Raw genomic sequence first — 22841 nt, forward strand, 5'->3', positions numbered from 1 at the left:
ATCTGTCAGAAAAAAAGTGCACCAGACTTTGCTTTTTTCATTTCAGATTGCCTGTGTTTGCCATCTGCTTCTTTAGCACCTGTGATGGTGTTAGAGCTGACTGTTATCTCATCCTTGGGCTAAATGCCATTTCCAGCCACACAGCTCATGAGAGAAAGATTTCAGGTTGGGGGTTTGTCCAACTGTGGGGGCGGCAGGTGGGACCAGCAGTAGATTCTTCTGCCTTTAGGCATACAAATGCATTTTGTAGCCATAAATAACTAGGCTGGGAAAGCTGTACCTTGTAATTCGCCGTGCTTCCAGATGGCTTGGCGAGTCTCTCCTCCTTTTCTTCATGGGGGAGTAGGATTTACGTCTTCGTCTTTTCCCACCAACCTTATGTGCGTGCTTCACATCTGTCTCTCTGGAGCTAGGCTTTCTCTTTCTGTCTCGTGGTCTTGGATGTAAACATACCAATGTCAAAATGGATTCACCAACAATGTAAATATAAATTTGTTATAATGCGTCATTAGTATCCAGGAAACCAGGGAAAGTTCACCTGTCAGCACTGTGTCTGGAATAACTTCCTCTGGAGCTCAGGCTCGCCCCACTTCCTTTGCGCCTCACATCAGCTGAATAACTTGAGCGTGAGTATGAGCTGCAACAAGAAAACGGCAAGCATTTTGTGGAACCAAGCAAAGCACCAGTAGTTTTTACTCTACAAAATGTTGCACAATTGTTTTTTAATGTAAATACCTGGTATTTCTGTAAATGAAACATTTATCAGTGCATTTCATCTACTTTCTTTGGCAAATATATATAGACAGCACATAGTAATAACATCACACAAGTAATCAAACATTGCTCTCGATATACACTTATTTTGTGCAGATGATGAAATACATGTTCTGTAAATGGAAAAAGTGTAATATTGGTTATTAATGGATGTTGGTGGTGTACAACAAAAAACTAGCTAACCCACCTGCAAGATGACAGAGATGGGCTTCGGGAGTAGCGTCCGGAGTATCTGGAATTTTCAGATGATCTGCTTCTGCTCCTGCTGCTAGATAATCGAGTTTTAAGTCGCCTTTGAGTCGACTCACTAATTCCCCGTGAACAGCTGGAAGTCTTTGGAGATCTCACAGCCTCTACTCGATACCCCAAGGTTATCTGCTCTCTAAAAAAACAAACAAACATGAAGACGTTTTACTCCTTTGAGTGATAACGCCAAAATTGTATCCAGGGTTGTTTGTGATAAATGCTGTCCTTTATTCTCCCTTTTATGATGAACATTACAAAAGAGGAAACAGACCATGGAGACAGAAGATAAACAGCTCACAATTTTCCTGGGAAGCTTTCATTCAGATGGATTATTTATTTTAATCACAACATTACCTCTTGCTGTTTCCACTGAAAAGGGCTGCAGATAGGCCTTCTTCTCCATACGGTTTGCACAAGGAAGCATAACTGGTCACAGAGTTTCCTGAATCAGAGGCATTATCCCTGTCAGCAAACTTTAGCTTCTCCAGTGAGCCCAGTCGTTGGCAGCGGTTCTTCTTGTCCGTGACGCTGGTCCGAGAAACACCGGTTTTGCTCGATGGCGGTGAAGACGTGTCATTCCCAGAATCATAATCGTGCGGACCTTTGGTCTGGCTCGATAAATGCTGAGACCCTTTTCCATGTAAAAGCTCGCTTCCGGGTTTTGAAGGTGAAATCTGCTAACAGACAAACAGGCTGCAGCTTAATGCCAGGCGTGTGTTGATAACTGGAACCTGCTACCTGTTTTGATGCAATTTGAATACTACACTTTGAATACAAAGGCACATATTCCCTTGAAAACAAGAAGAGATTTCTTTATTTTTTCTCAGGACAGAAAACTTTGAAAGATAAAGACATCATGCAAGTTTGAAGCATGCAATTAACCGCAAAAGAAAGTCTGAACTCAACTAAAGTCAAAGAAATCAACAAGAAACAAATTTAGATAAAGTCTAAACTAAAACAATTATATGAAAGGAACAACAAAAGAGTAGAGAAGAAAGAAAAACTATGCGTGGAAAGATCTACCGGCTCTAATTCGAGTGAAGAGAATAAGAGTAAACAATAGCCCCAGTGAAAAGCTTCATTTAAAGAACATTGAACAAACATCACAAAAATGGGTATTATGTAGAAATGAAAAGGATTGCAGACAGAGATCCCATCAGTCTAACTAAGCCCTCAGAAAAGGACAGATGACTGTGCTCTTTCTCCTGCAAGAAGTAAATAATTAGCCTGCACCGACCTACAAGTAAATCCCTAAATCTGCGGATAGCATCGACTTACCAATCAAGATTTCCTCCTTAAGTAGGTAAGGTGTAAGAAAAAGGGAAGAGCGGGCAACATAAGTGCATCATTAGAGTCGTAAATTACAAGAAAAAGACAATAACCCTCTCTTCAAACCCAGAGCCACTTAGATTTATATCGGCATGTTCCTTTTTCTTTCCTTGATGTTGCATTGTTTTGGGAGTGTTCTAGGAGCGAAAGTACTTTAAATGTGTTCTTGTAAGTATAGTACTGCACACTGTTTGTAGTATTTCTTTTGAACCGTTAACATCAGATACAAAAAAGATTCAAACTCTCTAAGGAACAAAAGTAGGTAATGGTATAAAATTACGATCTCTCTTTACTGATTGATTACGAGGCACTCGGAGGTTTATCCGGTCTGTCCCCCCGAAAGTTCTACGTTATCTAGTCTACAGTCGACACAACAGACCAACCCCGAGGGAAATTTGATCGTCCTTTTTATCAGTCACATCTGCACACAATCAGTGTGTACTCAGGAGTAAAAGATTTCACCTACAGAAAGACAAAATTTAAACAGACATTCTTCAACGTCACCTCGAGATATTTTGACAAGGCTGCCCTCAAATAAAAATTTAATCTCTGCCTTGGTATTTTTGCAAATGGTTCCTTGCATGCTTGCTTTTGCCTTTGTTGCCACAATGTTTTGCTTCCATCACAAAAGAAATTCACAAATTCAACACATATTTACATAAGAGGTTAACATATTTTATGATCAACCACATTCATGTCAATTATGCATATTTTTGTGGTTTTTCTGTCCAGTCATACCTACCTCTCCTTTGATGGATTGCTTTAATGGGAAAGAAATGTTAAGCAAAGATTATTCTGCATTACTTACAAATTAGGATTATTTATTTAATAAAAATAAAAAAAATCAGTAACCAACAGTGAAGTCTTGATGGAAAATTTATTTGGGGATATTGGATGCCAGACATGATTCAATATATGGATTAATTTATTGAATTTCAACGAAAACTCTGTGGTGTTTAATTAAAAACATCTGTCTGAGAGATTAGCATAATTTAATGATTGCTGGAGAGAAATGTAATATATTTTATGCTCCAATAATCATGAGACAATGAGTTTAAGGACAGGGCCGTTTTTACGAGGCTCTCTGGGAAGATATCACTTGGATATACTTGGGAAAAAAAAAAAAAAAAAAAGGAAAATAAACCTGAAATAAACAGCAAATTTATTCAGCCTGTTGTCAATCACACTTTAAAGATGTTTGTTGTCTCGTGGTTCCATTTTCAAGTCAGGTCTGCAATTTGAACAATTTAAATTGTCTGCTGAAAATATAAAACACATGAAAGGACCAGAGGAGATTGAGTAGGGCTAAAGGGAAAAGGCAATATTTTGGTTTTTGTATTGGGCCAGACTCCTGAAAAAAACGCTAAAGTGAAATTATTTAGAGGTCACAGACAAAATAAGGAAAAACATGCTCTGAATCTGAGCAGGACGAGATGCACGTGGTTTATACAGTACAACTCTTTAAACACGAAGGTGCATTCAGGAAAATAAATAACTGATTCCAGATCCTGTTCTTCAAACGTGTCTTAACCAACTCAGGCTGAAATAATCCAGTTAATCCTCATTGAGGTAACTTGGTTCAGCTGGAAAATCGCGTTTTGGTTCAACCTGGACGTTATTTTGTGGTTAAAGAATTCATGACCAGCATGCAGAGGACATTACAAAGTGCTGCAGCTATATCATGTAGGTTAAGTTGGGACCCTCCCAGCAAGCACTGACGCAAGAGACTCAGACTAAGGTCTGATGGTGTTAACTGGTGTCATACACTGATCTACATCGTTCCACACAATGTTTACACACATATCTACAGTAAACTGTGACTGAAGTTGGTGAGTCATTATTAATTTTATTCACGATAGACTGCAAAAAAACTTGCAAAAATCTCAAAGAGTAAATGTTGTAATTTGTACTTTTTTGTAAAAAAACAAACAAACAAACAAACAAACAAGGCTGTAAATATTTTTTGGGATTTGCAGTTATTCATTTATGTCACGTGTTCTGTCTCCAGTTGTCTTTGTTGTTATTTAAGTGCATCTCAAAATCTGGCTTGTTTTTAGTGAACCAACCTTAATTTTACATTTTATAATGCATAAAGGTTATTTAATCATATTTGTGTGATGCCTTTTTCATACTGTAGATGGGATTCACCCCACATGACCCAGCGACTGTCATGCTACACCTTTCAATTTTAAACCATTGTCAAACAACCTAATTATAATAACAATAATAACAATAATAACTCTGGACTCCTAATAAAATATCACAAATCAAATCTGGAATACTGTTGTTCTTTGAATCCCAAAGGTTGATTTATTTCTTGGCACCCTTTGCCAACACTGGTTGCTAGTGCAGGCGGTGGTTTACCATGCAAGTAGCACAACTTCAAATGCAGTAAATATTTTTAAATTTAAGAGACAAAGCTGTAATCAAGATTCCTGACCATGATTGTGATAAAAAGGATTTTTTTTGTGAATAATCATGCATTCAAGGAAATGGTTCAAAAGTATAATTTATAGAATTATTATATTTCTGTTAAGTATTGATGGCAATTAAAAAAACAAATTGATGTTTTCTTTATTGAGAATATTTTTTTCAAACCCCACTGCCTCACTGTATGGCCCGTCTTTGCACTCATATAAGTTGTTTTGCCTGACCTGAAAGCAAACAGAACTGTTTGAGTGCTGAAAAGTACTTACAGTGCTGGTTGAGAGGATGGAGCGATATTTTGGAGCCATTTTACACAGTGATTTAGTTGCATGTCTCCACGTCATGCTTGTGCGGCTGAGCACGCCATCAGTGTCCTCTCTTGGAGTTGCCAGGTCTCCTAATGCCTGATGTACCACGGATTTTTGCAGATGGTTTCTGTGGTAAAATTCTGCATTTAGTTATCAGGACACAGCACCGTGACATAAAATCCTATTTTCCATTACACTTAATACTACACAAACGAATACTACATAAACAAAAATTAAGCCCATTTTATGCCAATGAAGCATCTGGATTTACATCAGTAATCTTCTATTGTGTTGCTTGGCCTTCCTTGAAAAACATATGACAATCTGTTGCGTTAACTGTGGAGAAATTATATAATAAAAGATATGCTAACTTGTAAAATCAGCTGTTTGGCTCTAAGCTGTATGAGGGTGGGAAATATTGTTTAAGCCAAATATTTGTTAGAGAATTTTGGTTTGCCCATTTAATTTGCCCTGTTTAAGATTTTAAAAGATATTACTTCATTCCTACCTGATTATTGATCAATCAATCCCCTGTGGAAGTATTCCACTAGCTACTTATGATCACTGAGCTATTGACAATGTCCTGTATGATCCATTAAACTTCTTAAAAACAACATATTTCATATAATCCCACATCAAGTTTTGTTAAATGTCATTATAATTCAGTGCATTGATCTGTGGGCTGAATGTAGGGCCTTTTCCTGTGAAGCACTGATAAGGCCCAGTCATGCCTGAGATCAGGAAGTCACCTCTGCCTTATCAGTCATCGCAGTGGTGTGACCAGGAGCTTGGCAGACACCTCTGGCCGATAAGATAAAGCGAGGAAATAGGAACGGGAGGAACGGGTTCCTACCTGTCCTCTGTGAAAGACTGGCAGGAAGAACTGTCCGACTTTGACCTACGATAGCGTCGTCTCCGTCGTGCGTGATTCCGGGAACTGAAGGAGGTTATGAAGGGAGCAGAGGAGAAAGGAGTCAAGTAGATAAAGAGCATTAGATGTCGACTTAAATCACTCAGCAACAAAATGCAATTATTAAATAATTACTCAACTAATTTACTGAGCACAAATTCCTTTTTATCCAATGTGAGGATTTGGTGCTTCCATCTGTTCTATCCCAATGTAAATTGATTAGCAGCTGAATGTCAGACAAAACTAAATATAATGCCGTTACCTTGAGTCTTGAATAACACTTCTTGTTATTTGTGCATTTAAAAGATTAAACGATGATTTACGTTAAAAACGTTCTAATATTTCTGTACTCACTACATTGATTGCTGTAAGTAACACTCTATCAAAGCAACCGAAACCTGGTGATCAGATTGCCTTTTGGTGGTAAAAAGAGAAAAGTCAGTGTGCACAGCTGTGGAAAACATGGTGGGTCAAAGCTGAATTAAGTTTGAATGAAATATTTGGTTAATAATTGAATTATTTTCCTTTGATTTCTCTTACAAATAGGGTCTCTTTTTCAGATGCCAACCAAGAACTACAAAGTCAGAAATTTACGTTGAGGATTATCAGCATCTTAGTCTCCCTTTGTTTCCTGTAAGCAAATAAAGTGTAAAGATTTCCGACTTAGTCTCAGAAAAATGTAAAATATTCTAATTTTGCTAAAAGTGCGAAGCTCTTCTACATCCTACTGTTCACTGTCAGCAGTATAAAAATATTGCACAACTAATAATGACCCTTATCTACAGAAATGTATACTTCTCTATGAGTTATAATGTATTGTAATTTACCATGATAATTTTTATGTGTCTAAGTAATTTTGTGATAATATTGTGTAGCTTGGACGGCTGTAGCTCAGTTAGTAAAGGCAATAGTCCACGGACCACAGGGTCAATGGTTCAATCTACAGTCCTGCCTATATATGTCAAACTGTTTCTGGGCAAGACACTGAACCCCCCAGCAGCCCATACCCATCCCCAGCTGTGCAGTGCCGGTCCAAGACTGGTAGAAATTTGGGTGGGTTGCATCAGGAAGGGCAACTAGCGTAAAAACTGCGCCAAATCAATATACGGTCAATGATCCGCTGTGGCGACCCTGAACTCACGGGATAACACATTTAAAAACAACAAAGCATTTAAATAAAAGTGTGCGTGATAGGAATAATGCAATCTTTTTTGTATACAACTTGAAACTTAGAGGGGAAAAAAACTCTACCTGCTTATGTTTCTTGCCTTGCTGGATGTAAAGCAATGGTAAAGCCTCAATATAAATAGCTTTTTGTATTTTGATGGCTGTTTTGTCCTGTCTGAAGCAACAATTGACCAACCAGAGCTGAGCAGTAATGGTGATGTCATCTTTTGAAGTATAATGAAGCTCTGCAGAGGCAGAGCTTCACAGGTTGTTGTAAGTCAGCTTAACTCTAAAATCAATTTATTTCTCTGAAAAACATTAACTTAACAGCAACTGTGATCTTGTTTTTAGAGTTGTAAAGTTCCAGATTACAACAGTACAATCAGATAACGTGTACAACTTTAAGGGTGTCACACTATTAGCTATACACCCTTTAAGGCTCTGAAAACGCATTCTCTCATACTGCTTCTCAGTATGAATATTGGATTTCTAAAATACCTGAACCATGTTTGATAAATAGTAGAGCACGTCACACAAGGTGAGAGTATAAGGATAAAGCGCAGGCTTGAGAAGAATAAAAAAGCAAAGAGAAGAGACTTGTGGTGAGCTGGAAAGAAGCGGTTTCTGTTGAAGTAAACAGCAACTGAACTTGCCTCTGTGCTTACAAACAACGATCCGCTCATCCAAAGTCGAATTATAAAATGTTGCAAGATCACAGCATGAAATTGGTTTCTCTTACCCTCTTTCACCCCTTTTTCTCTTTCTTTGCGGCTCAAGCCTTCAATCTGTTTTCCTTTTTGTGAACGTCTCCCCCCACCCCGCGCGTCTTCTTCAATAAATATAAAAAACTTGTGTAGGATTTGGAGAGTACATGATTCTGATGCAACAATCACAGACTGACCTTTTCTTGTGCTTGCGCTCATCCTTCCTCTTATGTTTCAGACTTGAAGAGCTGGTGGGATGAGAGAGAATAGAATCATGAACAAGGAGTTCACAAAAGATTTTAGCTTGTAAGGTGAAAATCCAGAAATCCCACGGGGGAGCAGGGGCTAATTGTTACACCACATTCGACACAGAACTTTTAATGAAATAAAACAGCCACAAACATTCACATAATCCTGTACATACCTGTGTTTCGACTTTTTGGAGGAATACCTGGAACAGGGAGAAAAGATAATTTGGGTCACCTAAAAATAAATGTGCCATTTTTCCAATATTGTTGTATTAAGCAAGAACTACCGATGTCGCTTGCTCCTCTTGGAGCTCTTCTTCTTCTTCTTTTTCTTCTTCCTCAGTGGTGACAGACTGTGGGAAGGAGACCTAACACAGACGAACAAATAAACATGAACTCAAGAGAGTACTGAGCCATCCTGTACAACCTCATACTCCATTTCAGAAAACACGACAAATGTCCAACAATACACCTCACTGCATAGTTTAACTTTTAGAACTGACCGTTTCCTCTTTCTCTTCCGTTCAGACTTTCTCTTCTTCTTCTTCCCTTTAGGTCGAGGGGAGAGTTCCTCATCAAAGGAGGGGCTGGAAGTGGAGCCAGAGCAGAGGGGGCACTTTAGTATTAATTCCTGTGGTGGTAAATGTGAACTTGCCCAGAGACACTTCGAGGGGTACCGGGATAGCCGGGACCGTGGCCCTGTGTGACCCTGACCCTGTGTTCTGTGGACGACTGCGTTACCAACTGAGCTACAGCCGCCCCCATGTTACATTTAATCAGAAAGAGACATAATGATTAGTAACTGATTCTGTTTCAGCACTAAATTTGTTGTTAATCATTTGTCAAAAACATTATCAGTTTGGTAAATAAGCACTAAAATTTGCGAGGCAGCTTAAGAAACTTTGACAGGTTGTTTTCAAAGCTATAGAATTTAATTCTACAGTGCGTGAAACAATTTCTCACCTCATTTTGTTTATCTGGTTTCACAGAAGTGTTTTTATCTCTCTGCAAGTGTGGAAAGTGTGAAACTTCTACAAAAGGTCTGCAGTGTCTCTTAAAATCCACATTAATATTTTCAGGTTTGTTTTCAAATGTTTAAATGTCTCTAAATCCCCTTTCAGACATGCAATGGAATTCTGACATTATCCTGACTTTTTTTTCTGTTCTTGGGAGGGGGTGTATGTGTAAACATAAATGTCTGAGGGAAATGCTGCCGACATTATCCGGACTATATTTTTCTTGCCCCCTAGCGCAATGTCTGTATTATGTGCGTCAGCTTGTGCGTGCAGCACGCTGCTCTGTCCCGAATCGTTGGGAAGATTTATGAGGACGCTTCTCACTCAGGTGATCTCCCGCTGTGAGATACATGTCTGAAAGGAAACTCCAGACACCATCTAAGGCTAAACTCTCCAATTTTTGCTTAGAGTTCATGTGTGAAATAGCCTTAAGTCAGAAATGAGACTCAAATGATGAAGATTTGTTCAAGACTCGTACAAACATTTTTTGAAACATGTAAAACTTAGGTTGGAGGTGCCACATATTTTGAAGACTTCCCACCAAAAATACAGTCTTTTGAAGCACAAGAAAATAATCCACATGACTCAACATTGGCATCACATAGCTGCACACAAATGCATCTCGATTCCCTCTCAGAAAAATCTGCAAGATTATCTGTGACCCAAATGTCCCATGTGAGACGATCCCATCACGACAGAATGATGAAATCCTGCCCAGACTGGTATAAAGCACAAACAGAATGCATCCCAGTGACCTTCCCTGAAGTCAAGACTGATGACAACATGGCTGCACTCTGAGGGGACATGTGTATTACATCCCACCCACTGCCAGGTACTGTATGCCCTTGCAGTTATGTAAGGGGATCTGAGTGTCCTTTTCTATTATCAGTCTCGAACACACAGCCACTTATCCTTACAATATGTCAGGAAAGTAAAGGCTTGTATGGTAAATTCAACAAACTACAGACCCTCAGTTCTCCAACATAGAGATCTGAGTGGCTGGTTGCCTTCATAAATGTGTCATCTGATAGCAGAACAAAATTATGATTTTTATTCTTTTTTTTAATTGGAAATTCATTATGTCGTTGTCGATTCTAAAGCATTACGTTAATTCTGTTTGGATTAGAGTTTTAATCCTATAAAAATACTCCAGTTGTTTACTCTGGCTATTTCATTTATTTAAGGCACCTGCAAGAGACTGTTATTTTTTTATTTTTTCATGAAAGAAGCAAATTGTCCCTCCACTTTCAATTACTGGTACTTTTACTACTATTACTATTACTGTGTATTACAGTGTACAGGAGTCTTTGGCTTTGTCAGTCAGCATACAGTATATGATTGCACGCATCCATCTGTATTGCCCATTAATGCTTTTTGCCCCTTGTTGGTGGTTGGCCCGAACCCAGAGGCCCAAACATATTCTTTATTGGCCTCGTTTAAAAAAAAAAAAAAAAAGCACAAGTAATATAATCAATAACACATTTATTAAGACCAAAAATGTAAAAGTAAGTAGAATTCTGCACACGTGCTATACAATGTTTACAGAGTGAGATGGCAAAGTTTTAACACAGAACCATTACGATGCTCCTGCTTTCATCTTCTGCAACAGCCTTTATCCCTGTTGTTACAGACTGGTGCACAGGGCCCAGAACAGGGCTTGCACAAGTATGAAGGTATGGTATATATAGGTATGAACATACCAACTGCAGATGGTGTGCACTATTTCACAGAGGAGCTTGTGTGCAGTCTTCTGCAGTGGCCTTAAGAGCAAAAACCTTGACTTTCATCATTTTAATATTTGTAGCTCCTATGATTCCCAGGATGAAATTTATCAGAAAGGATCACATGTAGATCCTAGGTCCTAAACTCTTTGCTTTAGGTGGTTGTGATGCGGTCTGCAAGACCAATCAAGGATTAATCAAGTAGTGCTACTTAAAGAATATTATTACATTTGAAGAAGCTTCTATTAAGCCAAAGAAAACATTATACGAATAAAGAAATTGTAGGGTGACTAGTACTCACTAGTGAATTAACCTTGATTTGAAAAAGATGGAGTACTGCTTTAGTGTTGAAAAGGTTTTCAATATACATGCACTCTCTTTTCAGTTTATAACATAAAATAAGAAGTAGTTGTGCAGTAAATCTTGCCGTCATAAAAGTTCAGTTGTTGTTTAGTTGATAGCGTAACTTGCAAATGTAGGAGAATGGTGATGCATTTGCATGCCTCAGTATGCCTTTCATAACACATATTTCTATGCATGGTGCTCAGCTCGCCTTCTACCCATAGTTTTGTTAATTACAGCGGAAAGAAACTCGACAAATCCCGTCTTTTTGACCACCTTGATTGTTGTCAGGTGACCCACTTTATTTGCTCTGAAAATGAGAATGTAGAAAAGAGGATGAAAGCCTTTGAAGCACCACAGGCTTATTCAAAGGGCCTTTCAAGTACAGGCTTACAGAAATACATAAGAAGCAAAGGCAGGAGGGAGCAAGCGAGCATGTAGGGTCATACAGAATAAAGAAAAGAGGTGCAAGAAGATGCTTTTGAGTATTATTCACTCAGGCAGCCTCACCTTAGCTTTGATAGTGAGGAGGAAATAAGGAGCCGACCCTACATCTATCCTGACGTCATAGGTCATTTGTGTGAGCAGCAGTAATAATTATGACAGGAGCAAAGGAGAAATTCAGGTGACACTGTAAGGTAAAAAAGTCTGTAGGGGGGGAGGCTGGGGTGGATAGCTGGGACGGCAAAACACCGGACTTTGACATGGAAAAGTTCTACAGCAAACCATGGCCATTTTATACTGTGACCTACAATATATGGATGTTAAGGTTGGAGGAACATAAAAGTTGTTGGGTGTAGGTTAAATCAGTTATGATCTGTGAATATCACGTAGGAGTGATGGATGTGTTTACATCATTAATTGCAGGGCAGCAAATAAGAAAGAGGAGTGAGTTGGCATAAAGACATGAGGCAATTAGTTATTCCACCGACAAGCCTATTTACTGACATACAGGCAGAAATATATGGGTTCATGTTGACACACAGAACTGTTTTATGAAAGAGCAAATGATGATATGACCGATGTGTCCTTCCAGTCCTTTTCATTCAACACAGAAGCTACTTTATGGTGATCAGGAGCAGTTATCTTGTTTATCATTTGTCACTTATATAACGTCAGGCAATATTAATCAGTTTACCATTTCATAGTCATTGTGAACTCCAACCTGCTGCACAGCCAAGCAGCCTCCTATTTTGTTTTTCCTGACTCTCTGTAGAGCTCTGAATTATCCTATCCCATTTTTTTCTTGTGCTGGCTGCTTTCTTTGGACGAAATTACCTCAATGCTTAGTGACAACTGAAAATTATTTAGGAACTAATTTATGACAGATTTATAGGGGTAGAAATATATATTGAAATTCAATATATACAGATATAATAGATACAACAACTTCATAAAGTGAATTGTTTGGTTTCTTGAAATGTATCAGTCCCCTTAAGTTACCATTTCTCAAATTGACTTGATTAGTGAGGATTAAGTGATGGAAGCGCACAGCTATTCTGAAAGCTTTCTGTGGGAATTGGATGGAAAAGGTTACACACCGTCTTTACACAGACATAAGATGTTAGAAAGTATAACACATCACACATGTGAGACAACATGATGAGAGGGAACGGGGAGACTTAGCTAAGGCTTACTTTGTGGAAGTCAGAAGAGGTCTGTATAAAGCTGAACCTTTGCAAACTTTCCCATGTAATGTAGCTGGGTGCTGCAAACTCAGAAGGATGATCATCGGTTGTTCAGGTGACTAAACTGTGACTGAATACGTTCTTACACTAAATGTCAAACAACAACTAATTCCGAAGTCAAGTGGGATGCGACCTTTTCAGGACTGAAGTCAAATCTGTCCTGCCTTAATGCAAATTTTAAGCACTTTCATGCTGAGTGGGGGGTAATCCTACAACATTTATGCATCTAATTACAGGAATTGCACTTTTATGTTACACAAACAGCAGGTCATGCACTCAGGTGAGTATGATCAGAACTGATCCAGACAGTGACAAACTGCACTTCTCCTTGATATATGCGACCACAGAGCTCTTGAGACTATGTGCCTGCTTCACTGGATGCAGAGGACTGTCTAGCTATAATAAATGGCCGTGCTTGGTGTAGTCGGCAGTTTGGGAGCATTAGGAACTGAAATGCATTAGGGCTGATTAGACAGACCAAGCCCAAGTACCCTCTCTTAGTAATGAGAACACTTTGTCACTCATTAACACCTCTACCATTCTGGCCTTGTAGAAAGAGAGCACAAGGCAAGCATTTGCATTTTTTTTTCTTTGCCAGCAGAAACTGTATTTTGTTTTTTTGTTTTTTGATGAGGTGGAGAGAATAAAAGAAGGAATCAGGGAGCAGTCAATTGCCAGCTACACTGGGAATTGTGATTGTGCAAAACAATAGTGTATGAAATAGGGATTTAGGGACATCTGATGAGAATATCCTCAATATTAAATTTAGTCTATTTTTCGGAAGAGCATGTTGCTTTTTTCCTTGCCACAAATATGCATGAATGCAATAAATATAACTGCATTACACAAATGGTATTATATAAAAAAAGAATGCTCACTTAGCATCAAGTGCTGTTTTATTTTTAGTTCAGTTGTGATGAGGCGGATTAGTTTTGGTTCTGGAGAACTTCACGCCAGACTTCTGGTAATTCAATGTTTTGACTTATTCACAAATTTAGGGGTTCAATTCTGTGGCTATTTTTCAAAACAGGTTTGGTATCAACTGCAGGTGATTTATCTGAAGATTGAATCATGTCAACTGGATTTCTTTTCCTGGTTAGAAATGTTTTGCTTTCGGTTGTGCCCTCTTGGTGGACGTGAGAAGTGGTTTTAATCTTCTGGGGAATAGTTAGATCTTGTGCCTCCACCCTGTTCCCACCTTAACGAGCCTATTCAAACCAGGGTATTAGCGGCCGTGTTTGCACAGTCTCCCCTCCTTTCTGCTGATTTGTATATTGTAATGTAACGTAAATAGTGAGTTCCAAATATGTTGATACTGAACATATCAATGAAATGTTCAGACAACATATTTTTGCTCGCCAAAATATTCAGTCTTACAGCAAAATATTTGGTTTTGTTTTCTGCCATAATACACATACATAATACATAGTGCACCAAGTAAAATTGACAGATGCCAGCTGAGGTTAGACAGTTCATTGTCCAGTTTGTATGACAAACAGCACTGTTAAACCATTTTTATAAAACCGCAAATAGATTTTCCTGTATCGCTTTTAAACATATCCACAATCTTACTTTAACTTTATAGTCAGCAGTTTTTTATTTTTATTTTTTGCCTGAACCAAACCAGACACAGGACTCTGGAGCTGGACTCTGCTTGGGTCATTGGCTTGACAGTTCTGTGCATTATACACCCGCCAGCCGCTGCCCTCCCACCTCAACCACCTGCCAGCTCCTTTTCCCTTAATGAAAGTACCGTATCATTCATTCCAAAAGTAAACTGGATCGTAACGTAACGATTAAGTCATTACGCTCGCTACAAAAACATAATCCCGTTTGCAGTTTAATTGTATAGGAAAGCAATTTTAGGAGACAGGGCTGCTGTATAAGTGAATGGTATGTGTTTGTAATTCAGGTAGTCTTAAATATAGACCGCCGTGTGAAATACTAACTGTTCTTGGACTACTAATTTGTATTTGCAAACATAAATGGTCAGTGGCAATGGCTCTTGGGAAAAGGAAATCTTCCATTATAGCATGAAAATTGTTTGAATTAGTGATTAATAGGTTAATGCAAATATCTTTTATTACCACAATTAAAAAAAAATGCTATTAATGACTTGTTGCCTCGCTTGTGCAATGCTTAACAGTGTGAGTGACGCTTAGTAGAAAGGCTGACTCGTCTTCAGTATTTAATTTGCACTTAAAGAGTGCACCAAGTAAAATGAACAGATGTGACAAATGCCAGCTGAGATTAGACAGTCGGGAGAACCACCTTTTTACTGTAATGTTACGCGCAAATGCAATTCTGCGAATAGAAAGCCATTAAAAGTATTTCTTTAAAACATCTGTCAAACAAGCATGAATGTCGAATAGTAACGTCAGCTCTGCCTGCCCTGATCACATGCGTGTGCTAACCACAGAGAGCTTGTCGAATCTCTAATTGCTATGAACATGCTACAAAAACAGCTGTCTGTATGTTCTGCTAACCATTTAGCCTGATTTGCCACGTAACTTGATAACTGAACAAGTTCTGATGGAGTCTATTAGCAGCCTCTACACCAAATCTGCACCCCTTCCTCTACCAGCTGTTCCAGTGAACTACATCAGATGGTCTTAGACTTAAGGACATACTATTCAGTGACTATACTCATCTTAATCTATACCACAGTATATCCCCTTAAAGTGAAGTTAAGCATATCTTAAGAAGAAATAAAGAAAGAAATAAAGACACTTGAAATTAAACAATATTAAGATTTAAGGAAAAGCAGAAAAAGACAACAAATCTAGTAACTACATTATTAAACAGACAATACATTGTCTTATTTTGTATCTTTGCTTTACAAAAACCTCTAGTATATAAGGTGCTGTGTCAACTTTCCTTTTTTTTTAATTCCTCAGTGTTTAAGTTTCCACTGACTTTGAATGTCGCGCTGCCATTTGGAGCTGCTAAACATAGAACTCTAGTGTAGATTAAACAGAAAAAGCTCTCAGTTTAAAGAATGCGCAACATTACAAATCTGTCTTACTGCTGTTTTTTCTATCAGATGTATTTTCATGCACGTACAAACCAGAAAAATGATTATCAGAAACCTACATGCCCGTGTGTTCCCTGTGCTCACTGTTAAATTCACAAACAAAGCGAAGCAGCCGCTGGGTAAAGTTCATCCGTAGAGAAGTGATTCAAGTGTATGATCCTCTCTAACACTTCAGATGCAGCTTCAGTAGTGTTTTACATATCACTGGCTGCTTTCCCACTGTGTACTGTAACTGCAAAGGCTTTGAAGGTGTCAGATTAATTAAAAGGTTTCTTTCTTTTTTCTAAATTCTGCTTGAATTGATTTTTCCCACCTCAGAAGAAGAAGGCTGGAATCTATCCTTAGCTCGGTGTGTGAAAGCAACTTTGGGTGAAAAAGAGGATCTGAATGGCACAGTGTTGAACATCTTTGTATTCCTCCACTGGGCTTGACCTGATAAGACTGTTTACATTCCCCACGCCAGAATACAGAGATTAGTTGTGTTTTCATACTGAGAGTCAGACCCTGAAGGAGTTACTGTTAAAAGACTTTATCATCAACACTGCAATCTACAAAAGCAACTCCAAAAACATAATTTTAACTATGAAGCATCAGAAATGTATCACTTCCATCCACAGTCCTCCAACTTTAAAGAACACCGATTTATTTCCTGCCTCTTTAAAATCGCTTGCTCTTTGAGTCCAGACAATCTGTTGGTTTTTGGTTTGGATGTGCTGCTGCTCTGCGTTTGTGAAAGCATAAAGACCAACTCACCTCCTGACCCTGCGACGACTGTGATGTTTGCGTCCCTTTGTTTTGATGCATTCATTTCTGTCTGCGGTGTCCACCCTGCCATCGACTGATTTCCTCTCATCGGTCTTGAGCGGCTGGCAGACTGCGCTTTCTGAACTGTGAGGAAAAGCAAAAGAAAATATATAGTTTTTTCCCCTTTTTTTTCTCTTGAGCCCCTCTATATAAAGAGACTTTTCAAGTCTTCCACAGTTAATGCTTCCATCATACAACAGTGAGGGGTGGGGGGATTTAACATGCTTGGTTAACCTTATTCCCGCTGATCTCCTGGGTTTTATTCCCCTCCATTTCTCATTGCCTGCCATTCTCCATAAAAATTGGAGGTCGCCCATTTGCCATTCAAATCAAGGTGTCAATTGAAATGTAGTTATGTAGTTTGCTTCAGTTGGCCTGAATACATGGAAACACATAGGCAGACGGTGCATAAAAAAGGTTTTCTTCCATTTCTGATAAACCAGGCTTTGTGCATTTTTAATTATAAGCACATTAACACAGACATAAAAGCAAAACCAAGAATCATGTTAGATCATATTTTCTGCATTTTTAAATTTGAGGCAAATCCTTTCTGGCTCGCAACTAATAAGTCAGGTGTTTGCTAGTTTAACCACTTTCACCTGAACCTACCAAAAATCTCCATCCATAGTCGAATGCGGCTGCAGAACAAATGACTAAATAAACTGAATGATGAGATGTGAGCACACAGATCTAGCCCTGCTTATTATCCTCTGTTTTAGTCATGGGAGATTTGAGCATAATTACACATTCTCCTCTTCTTCGAGTGGCTCCCGTCTGATTGTAATGAGAAGATAATCAGAGCCAGAGATTAGGCCGTCAACGCTGCTTCCTCCTCTTCCCTCAGCGACGAGCAGGCAGGAGCCGTCGCTTTATATCTTACTCACCTTCATTTTCCCCTGCTTTTGCATAAGAGGGAGTGCCCCCGGCAGCTAACTAATAATGTAAAACGGCAGACAGGGTGCTCCAACATGACCGTGTGTTTGAAAGGTGACAGGGGAGATAGAGACAGCTACCGGAAGGATTATTAGTGTGATCAAGGAAGCTGATGGGAGAGGAACCTTTGATTTTCCTGTTGATTTGTCTAATGTTCTCCTTGTGTTGCTGGTGATGCAAGCAATAGTCAGTTTATCATCCAAAATGCTAAAGATTCTTTCTTTCGGGGTTAAATGTTAAGATTCTCAACTCAAGTCAAAAGATTATCATTTTATACCTCAGCTATTAAGTAAGACCTACATTAATTCCTAAACAACGAGCCAAACTCAAACTGCTGATTAAACAAACCCTGAAAGCTTCAATGCCTTCTGTTAGATCTAGTAGTGAAATTGTGTTCTCACCTGAACATCACCTATGGATGTTGGACTGTTGATCCGACAAAACAAGCACTAAAACAAAGAAAATCTAATTTTTGGGACATTTTATTCACCAACCAGCCCATCAAAAGTAACTATCAATTATGTGAGAGAGAGAGATGTCTGCGCAACACATTCAGTGTTACAAAAGATATTGATGTTTGATTGTGCTGTAATAGAAGTGCCCTGCTTCCTGCAGATCTGAACAATACACAATTTATTCGACACAGGAGAACAAAAGGCTGAAACGTTTGTGCTGCTGAATGCTCCTCTCTTTGTCCCTGAATAAAGCTGGAGTAGAAAGTTGCCCAAAGCTCCTTTTACTGGCCCCCTGTCTGCTTCTTTGTTATTTGCCGTCACTCTTAAAAGCCACGGTTGATGAGTTCTAAATGAAATCGATTTCGCTATCAAGGATGCACATTCCCTTGATCCGGCCCTGCAATTTATGGGCGAAAATTTCCCAGCTATAAGCACCTAGATTTATCATGGGCTGTTTGTACCTGTCAAACAACACTTTCTCTTACTCTCTCACACACACACACACACACACACGCACTCCCACTCTCAAGCATGGACAACCCTTTTGTTCTTGTAATTCATAGCCAGGCAGTGACTGAACGTAGTTAAAGGGACAATTCAAAGGACTAATCTGGCAAACAGCTTTAAATAAACGCAACTACTGAAAGGATTAAGTGGGAGAACTTGATGACGAAGAATTACCTGGACACTAATCCTCCAAAATCCTGACTGGATTTGTTTACCGTAAAAGAGGTAAAATGGAGTCATAGGCTGGGATAATCTCCATTTCAGTCACTACTGAAATATGACAGTCAGAATGTCACTGATTGAAACAAATGTCTATGTAATGGAACACTGCAGGTACATATAGAACCCATCCTTTTGACCTTTTGACCTCTTCCTCTCATGTGTTACTCCGTTGAGGGAAGGATCTGGACTGCTTCGTTAGTCATGATTAATATCGTCACTGGAGGCTGTGAAGAGAGACCGTGCTGTGACAAGGTCTTGTTTCTGTCTTTGTCACAGAAGGAGCATCTCACTCCTCTCAACATGGGGCTCTGTCTTACAATGCTGCTGTTCCCCGTCACATGGATAGGTAGCAAATACTGATAGATGGTGCAGGAAAACAAACTGCAAACTAAAGGACTGTGCTTGTTTGTTTTTTTTTTAAAGAAGAAATGTGTAATTTTCACCTCTGTGAAATTCAAATTCGGATGGAGATGCAATGCTGGTGTGTCAAAACCATCTACTATAAAACATGTTTATATATGGCTCATCCCTTTGCTAGCAGGACATTTTATTCCTGCCTCAATTTAATACATTGACAAGGTTTTGCTCCAATCCAGCAATTTTAAAATTCAAAAGTCATATTCAGGAGGTTTGGATTAACATCTGACTATGACACCTGAGACAACCGTTTATTTACACGTGTTGCAACTGTTATTAGTTTAGGATCAATCTGGTGATATTCTATATTTTTCAAACTGTCAACAAACCAATACAAATTCCCAAAGCATTGATACGTTTATTCTTCTATCCTGATACATCTTATTCATGTATGTTGCAACTGTTATCAAAAAACTATTAAAAACACATCAGTGAGCCACACTGTCACAGTGGGTTATAAGTTTTTTCATTACAACAAACATGAGCACTTTAGTTCATTCTGAGTCAATCACAAATATAATTTTCAGATGCTGTAAATATTCACCAGTGAAAATAGCCCCCAACTAATGCTTTATTTATTCATGTTTGAATGATGTTCGCTAAAAACCAGTGTCCTGCTGTTTTACTGTAGGATACTAGAAAGCCTTTAAAAAAAGTGGGAGATTTAACCGACTGCCTCAGACAGGCTGAAAATTGATTAAATGGTAAACAGATTGTCTAGGGATGTGTCAAATAACTTTTCAGTGTTATTACTTTTTAGCTTTTTTTATGTGTAGGTATTTACATTGGTTATCCTATGTATCTTACATAAACATGCACAATTGCTAATTAAAACCTGAAACTTTGTTGTTTTGATAATAAAAATATTGGTAACTTTATTTGTGCTTTTATAACAGATTAATACTTGAGTTTGTTTTTGTTTTTTTATTTCTTTAGTTTCAGCTTCTCTGGTCTGTTGATCAGACAAAACATGCTTGCTGGAAATTGTGCTGTCAGTGATAGATAGCTATTACTATTACTCACTGTTTACTGACATTTTGACAATTTATGGATTGAAGAAATAATTGAGAGTTTATTATAACAAATATTAGTTGCAGTCTTAAAACGAGCTTTATGCGAAGATAATTTTTCCAAGACAGGGCTGCGTATGCATGTTTGTGCAGAATAGCAGCAGATAAAGTGCAACCTATCTAACCTTTTCATTTTGTTTCTAACCATCTGCTTGTTTGTTGAACCTCTAAGCTCTGTGCTGAGATATTCATAAAACATTGACTGCCAGAGCCACAGGAGGATCATCATAGTTTGTGTACAGTTTCATTGTCCACACTCCATTTACAATGTAAAATTAAGATAAACTGCTACAATATCTGCCAGGAGCTACTGCGTAATCTGCCAGCTGCTTTACACAATGCCGCCTCGCTGTCGGTGGGAGCAGACTCACAACATCAGCTGACGCTATACAGGTGTGCAAGAAGCATGCAGGCAGCCATTAAACTACCCAGAGAAACACTGCTACACAGATCTTGTGTTTGCAATAAAAATGTGTCACAATCAAAGTGGCGATTAACACAGATTGCATTCTCAGCTGTCCCAATTACATCCTGCAAAATATGTTTTCATCTGCACTCAGCTATTTCAAATCAAGTGTTTACTCAAAGTGTGTAAAGAAAACTGCTTGACAGTTTGCTCCAGGAGTCTTTCTGGGGCATCTGAATGTGTGCAGTGCTGAAGAAGTCTATAGAGGATCTAGGGGGACACACTTAAACATAACCTTATCTTTCTAAACATGGTGTCTAGCTGCCTTTTGTAACAGATTGAGATGACACAAGACAGAGTTAAGAATTACTTATTCTGAGATTTCATCTATTCTCAAAATAGGCATGAACAGAGGGGGCCCAGGTCACGGCCAAAATTTGAATAGTCATCACTGGTGCCCCCTGCTTATAATTATAAATTCTGTGTTACAATCTCTGATTTTGAAACATAAATGCTATTATTTAAATATATGGTTTATTAATATTTAGAATTAAACAATTTATACTGTATATAATAAACTATTTAACACATTGTAAACAGTTTACTTGATTGAGAAATATTTTAATATTTTAGTACCACCTTTTACTGAAATCAAATTATTTCAAATGTGCCACCATTCTTTTAGTGTTAGCACGTTGTAGTTGATGGAAGGTAAGTTTTTATTATCGTCCTTAATCCCTTATCTCTTCAGAATTAAGAGAACATGTGAGCTCCACATTCCAAATGCCCAAAACATTACCTTTGCAGGAATAACACAGTACACATAAAAGAGAGCTGTCAAACTTCTAAATCTTAATAAGGCACCAGATCAGATCAGTATATTTCAGCGTATTTTCCAAAATGTTAAAAATGAGGCATTGCAACTTGCAACTCCGACTCCAACTTTGAAACTTTGTTCCCGGCTTCGAAACGGTAAACCGGTTGAACCTTTTTATTTTGGTTGCCATGCCATCCTCACAGGTGGTCCATCCTGCTGTGTACCAAGAAATCTTGCCCTAATAGAGCAAGTAAATAACAATTCTGGTAAATTTACAGGATCAATACACCTAAGCCTAAAGCAACAACAGGAAAACAACACCAGAGAGACGATTTATGAGAGAAATCACGTCCTTCTAACCATATTTTAATTAAAAATCAGTTTTTCCTTTTAAATTTTTCTTTCTCCATGTGGAGAAAAAAAGAACATAATTCTGAACACAATTACGTAGTGATTCTGAATATACAGATCAAAATTTGGATACTTTATGCCATTAATTATTTAATATTGACACTAGCTGTAGAACTTTTTCATAGAAAACGATTATGTCAGAGTGTCATTACCCTGTACAGTGTACTGGTCCCCAGTCTAACAATCCAAACGTCCTAATTATTCAAAGTGGAAGGTTTCCAAATTGTCTAAATTAGCACTTAAGGAGCTCTGCTCTAAGTTAAAAGCTTGTAAACATCTCAAGCCTAACGGTGCTGATAATGGAGAATGAGGAGGGACTTGCACGACCTTCATCCTCTCGGGAATCAGGAGAAATGCTTGTAAGTGGCAGTAAAGTGTACAGAACTAGGATGCTTTTATTTTTCTCCCCCATTTCAGCAGATGATTTAAGAGTTCCCCAGCCACTTGTGAGGTTGAGTGAGGCTAATAAACTGCACATTATTCCTGTCAGAGCAACCAGGAACAATTGATTATCGTTATTATAGGAGAAATGATAGTTAACATAGTTATCACGGGAAGAGATGATCTACTACCACAATTAAAATGCAAACAGGTCAGTTCCAAGACATTTTGCTTTGTTTTACACACAGTGTATGTTCCAAGTTTCAGATCCAAACAACTTTACCACCACCCAAATCAAACACATTCCTTACACAGCTTACTCTTAAGGCAGTAAAATGCTGTTCAAACTTTTAAATTTAAAAGGTCAATACTTTAAGGTCACGTGGTATTGAATAAATGTCAAGAGATTTTGAGGTAATCATCCAGACCGACACGTGCTCACAAACAAGCAGTCTCAATCAATTAGGCACGCTGAGCAAAAAAGATCCAACTACTTGATCATTA

The 22841-nt window shown here is 38.4% G+C and overlaps 1 protein-coding gene across 4 annotated transcripts in view; it reads right to left on the reverse strand.

Moving 5' to 3' along the window:
- Positions 1–22841, reverse strand: part of srrm4 (serine/arginine repetitive matrix 4) — a 53224-nt gene that overhangs the window by 3745 nt on the left and 26638 nt on the right. For 2 of the 4 annotated variants that reach the window (XM_067520906.1, XM_067520903.1), the window contains exons 2-12: positions 16668–16802; positions 8617–8700; positions 8401–8481; positions 8290–8316; positions 8063–8113; positions 5938–6021; positions 5046–5211; positions 1375–1697; positions 962–1156; positions 539–637; positions 281–436 (exon numbers count right to left, since the gene is read on the reverse strand). In XM_067520906.1, coding sequence (XP_067377007.1) covers positions 281–436; positions 539–637; positions 962–1156; positions 1375–1697; positions 5046–5211; positions 5938–6021; positions 8063–8113; positions 8290–8316; positions 8401–8481; positions 8617–8700; positions 16668–16802 — 1401 coding nt within the window. The remainder of the gene's footprint in view (positions 1–280; positions 437–538; positions 638–961; positions 1157–1374; positions 1698–5045; positions 5212–5937; positions 6022–8062; positions 8114–8289; positions 8317–8400; positions 8482–8616; positions 8701–16667; positions 16803–22841) is intronic. The other 2 variants (XM_067520904.1, XM_067520907.1) reach the window with 2 other exon arrangements.

This window comes from Channa argus, chromosome 11, assembly GCF_033026475.1.
Source record: "Channa argus isolate prfri chromosome 11, Channa argus male v1.0, whole genome shotgun sequence".
Taxonomy (NCBI): Eukaryota; Metazoa; Chordata; class Actinopteri; order Anabantiformes; family Channidae; genus Channa; species Channa argus.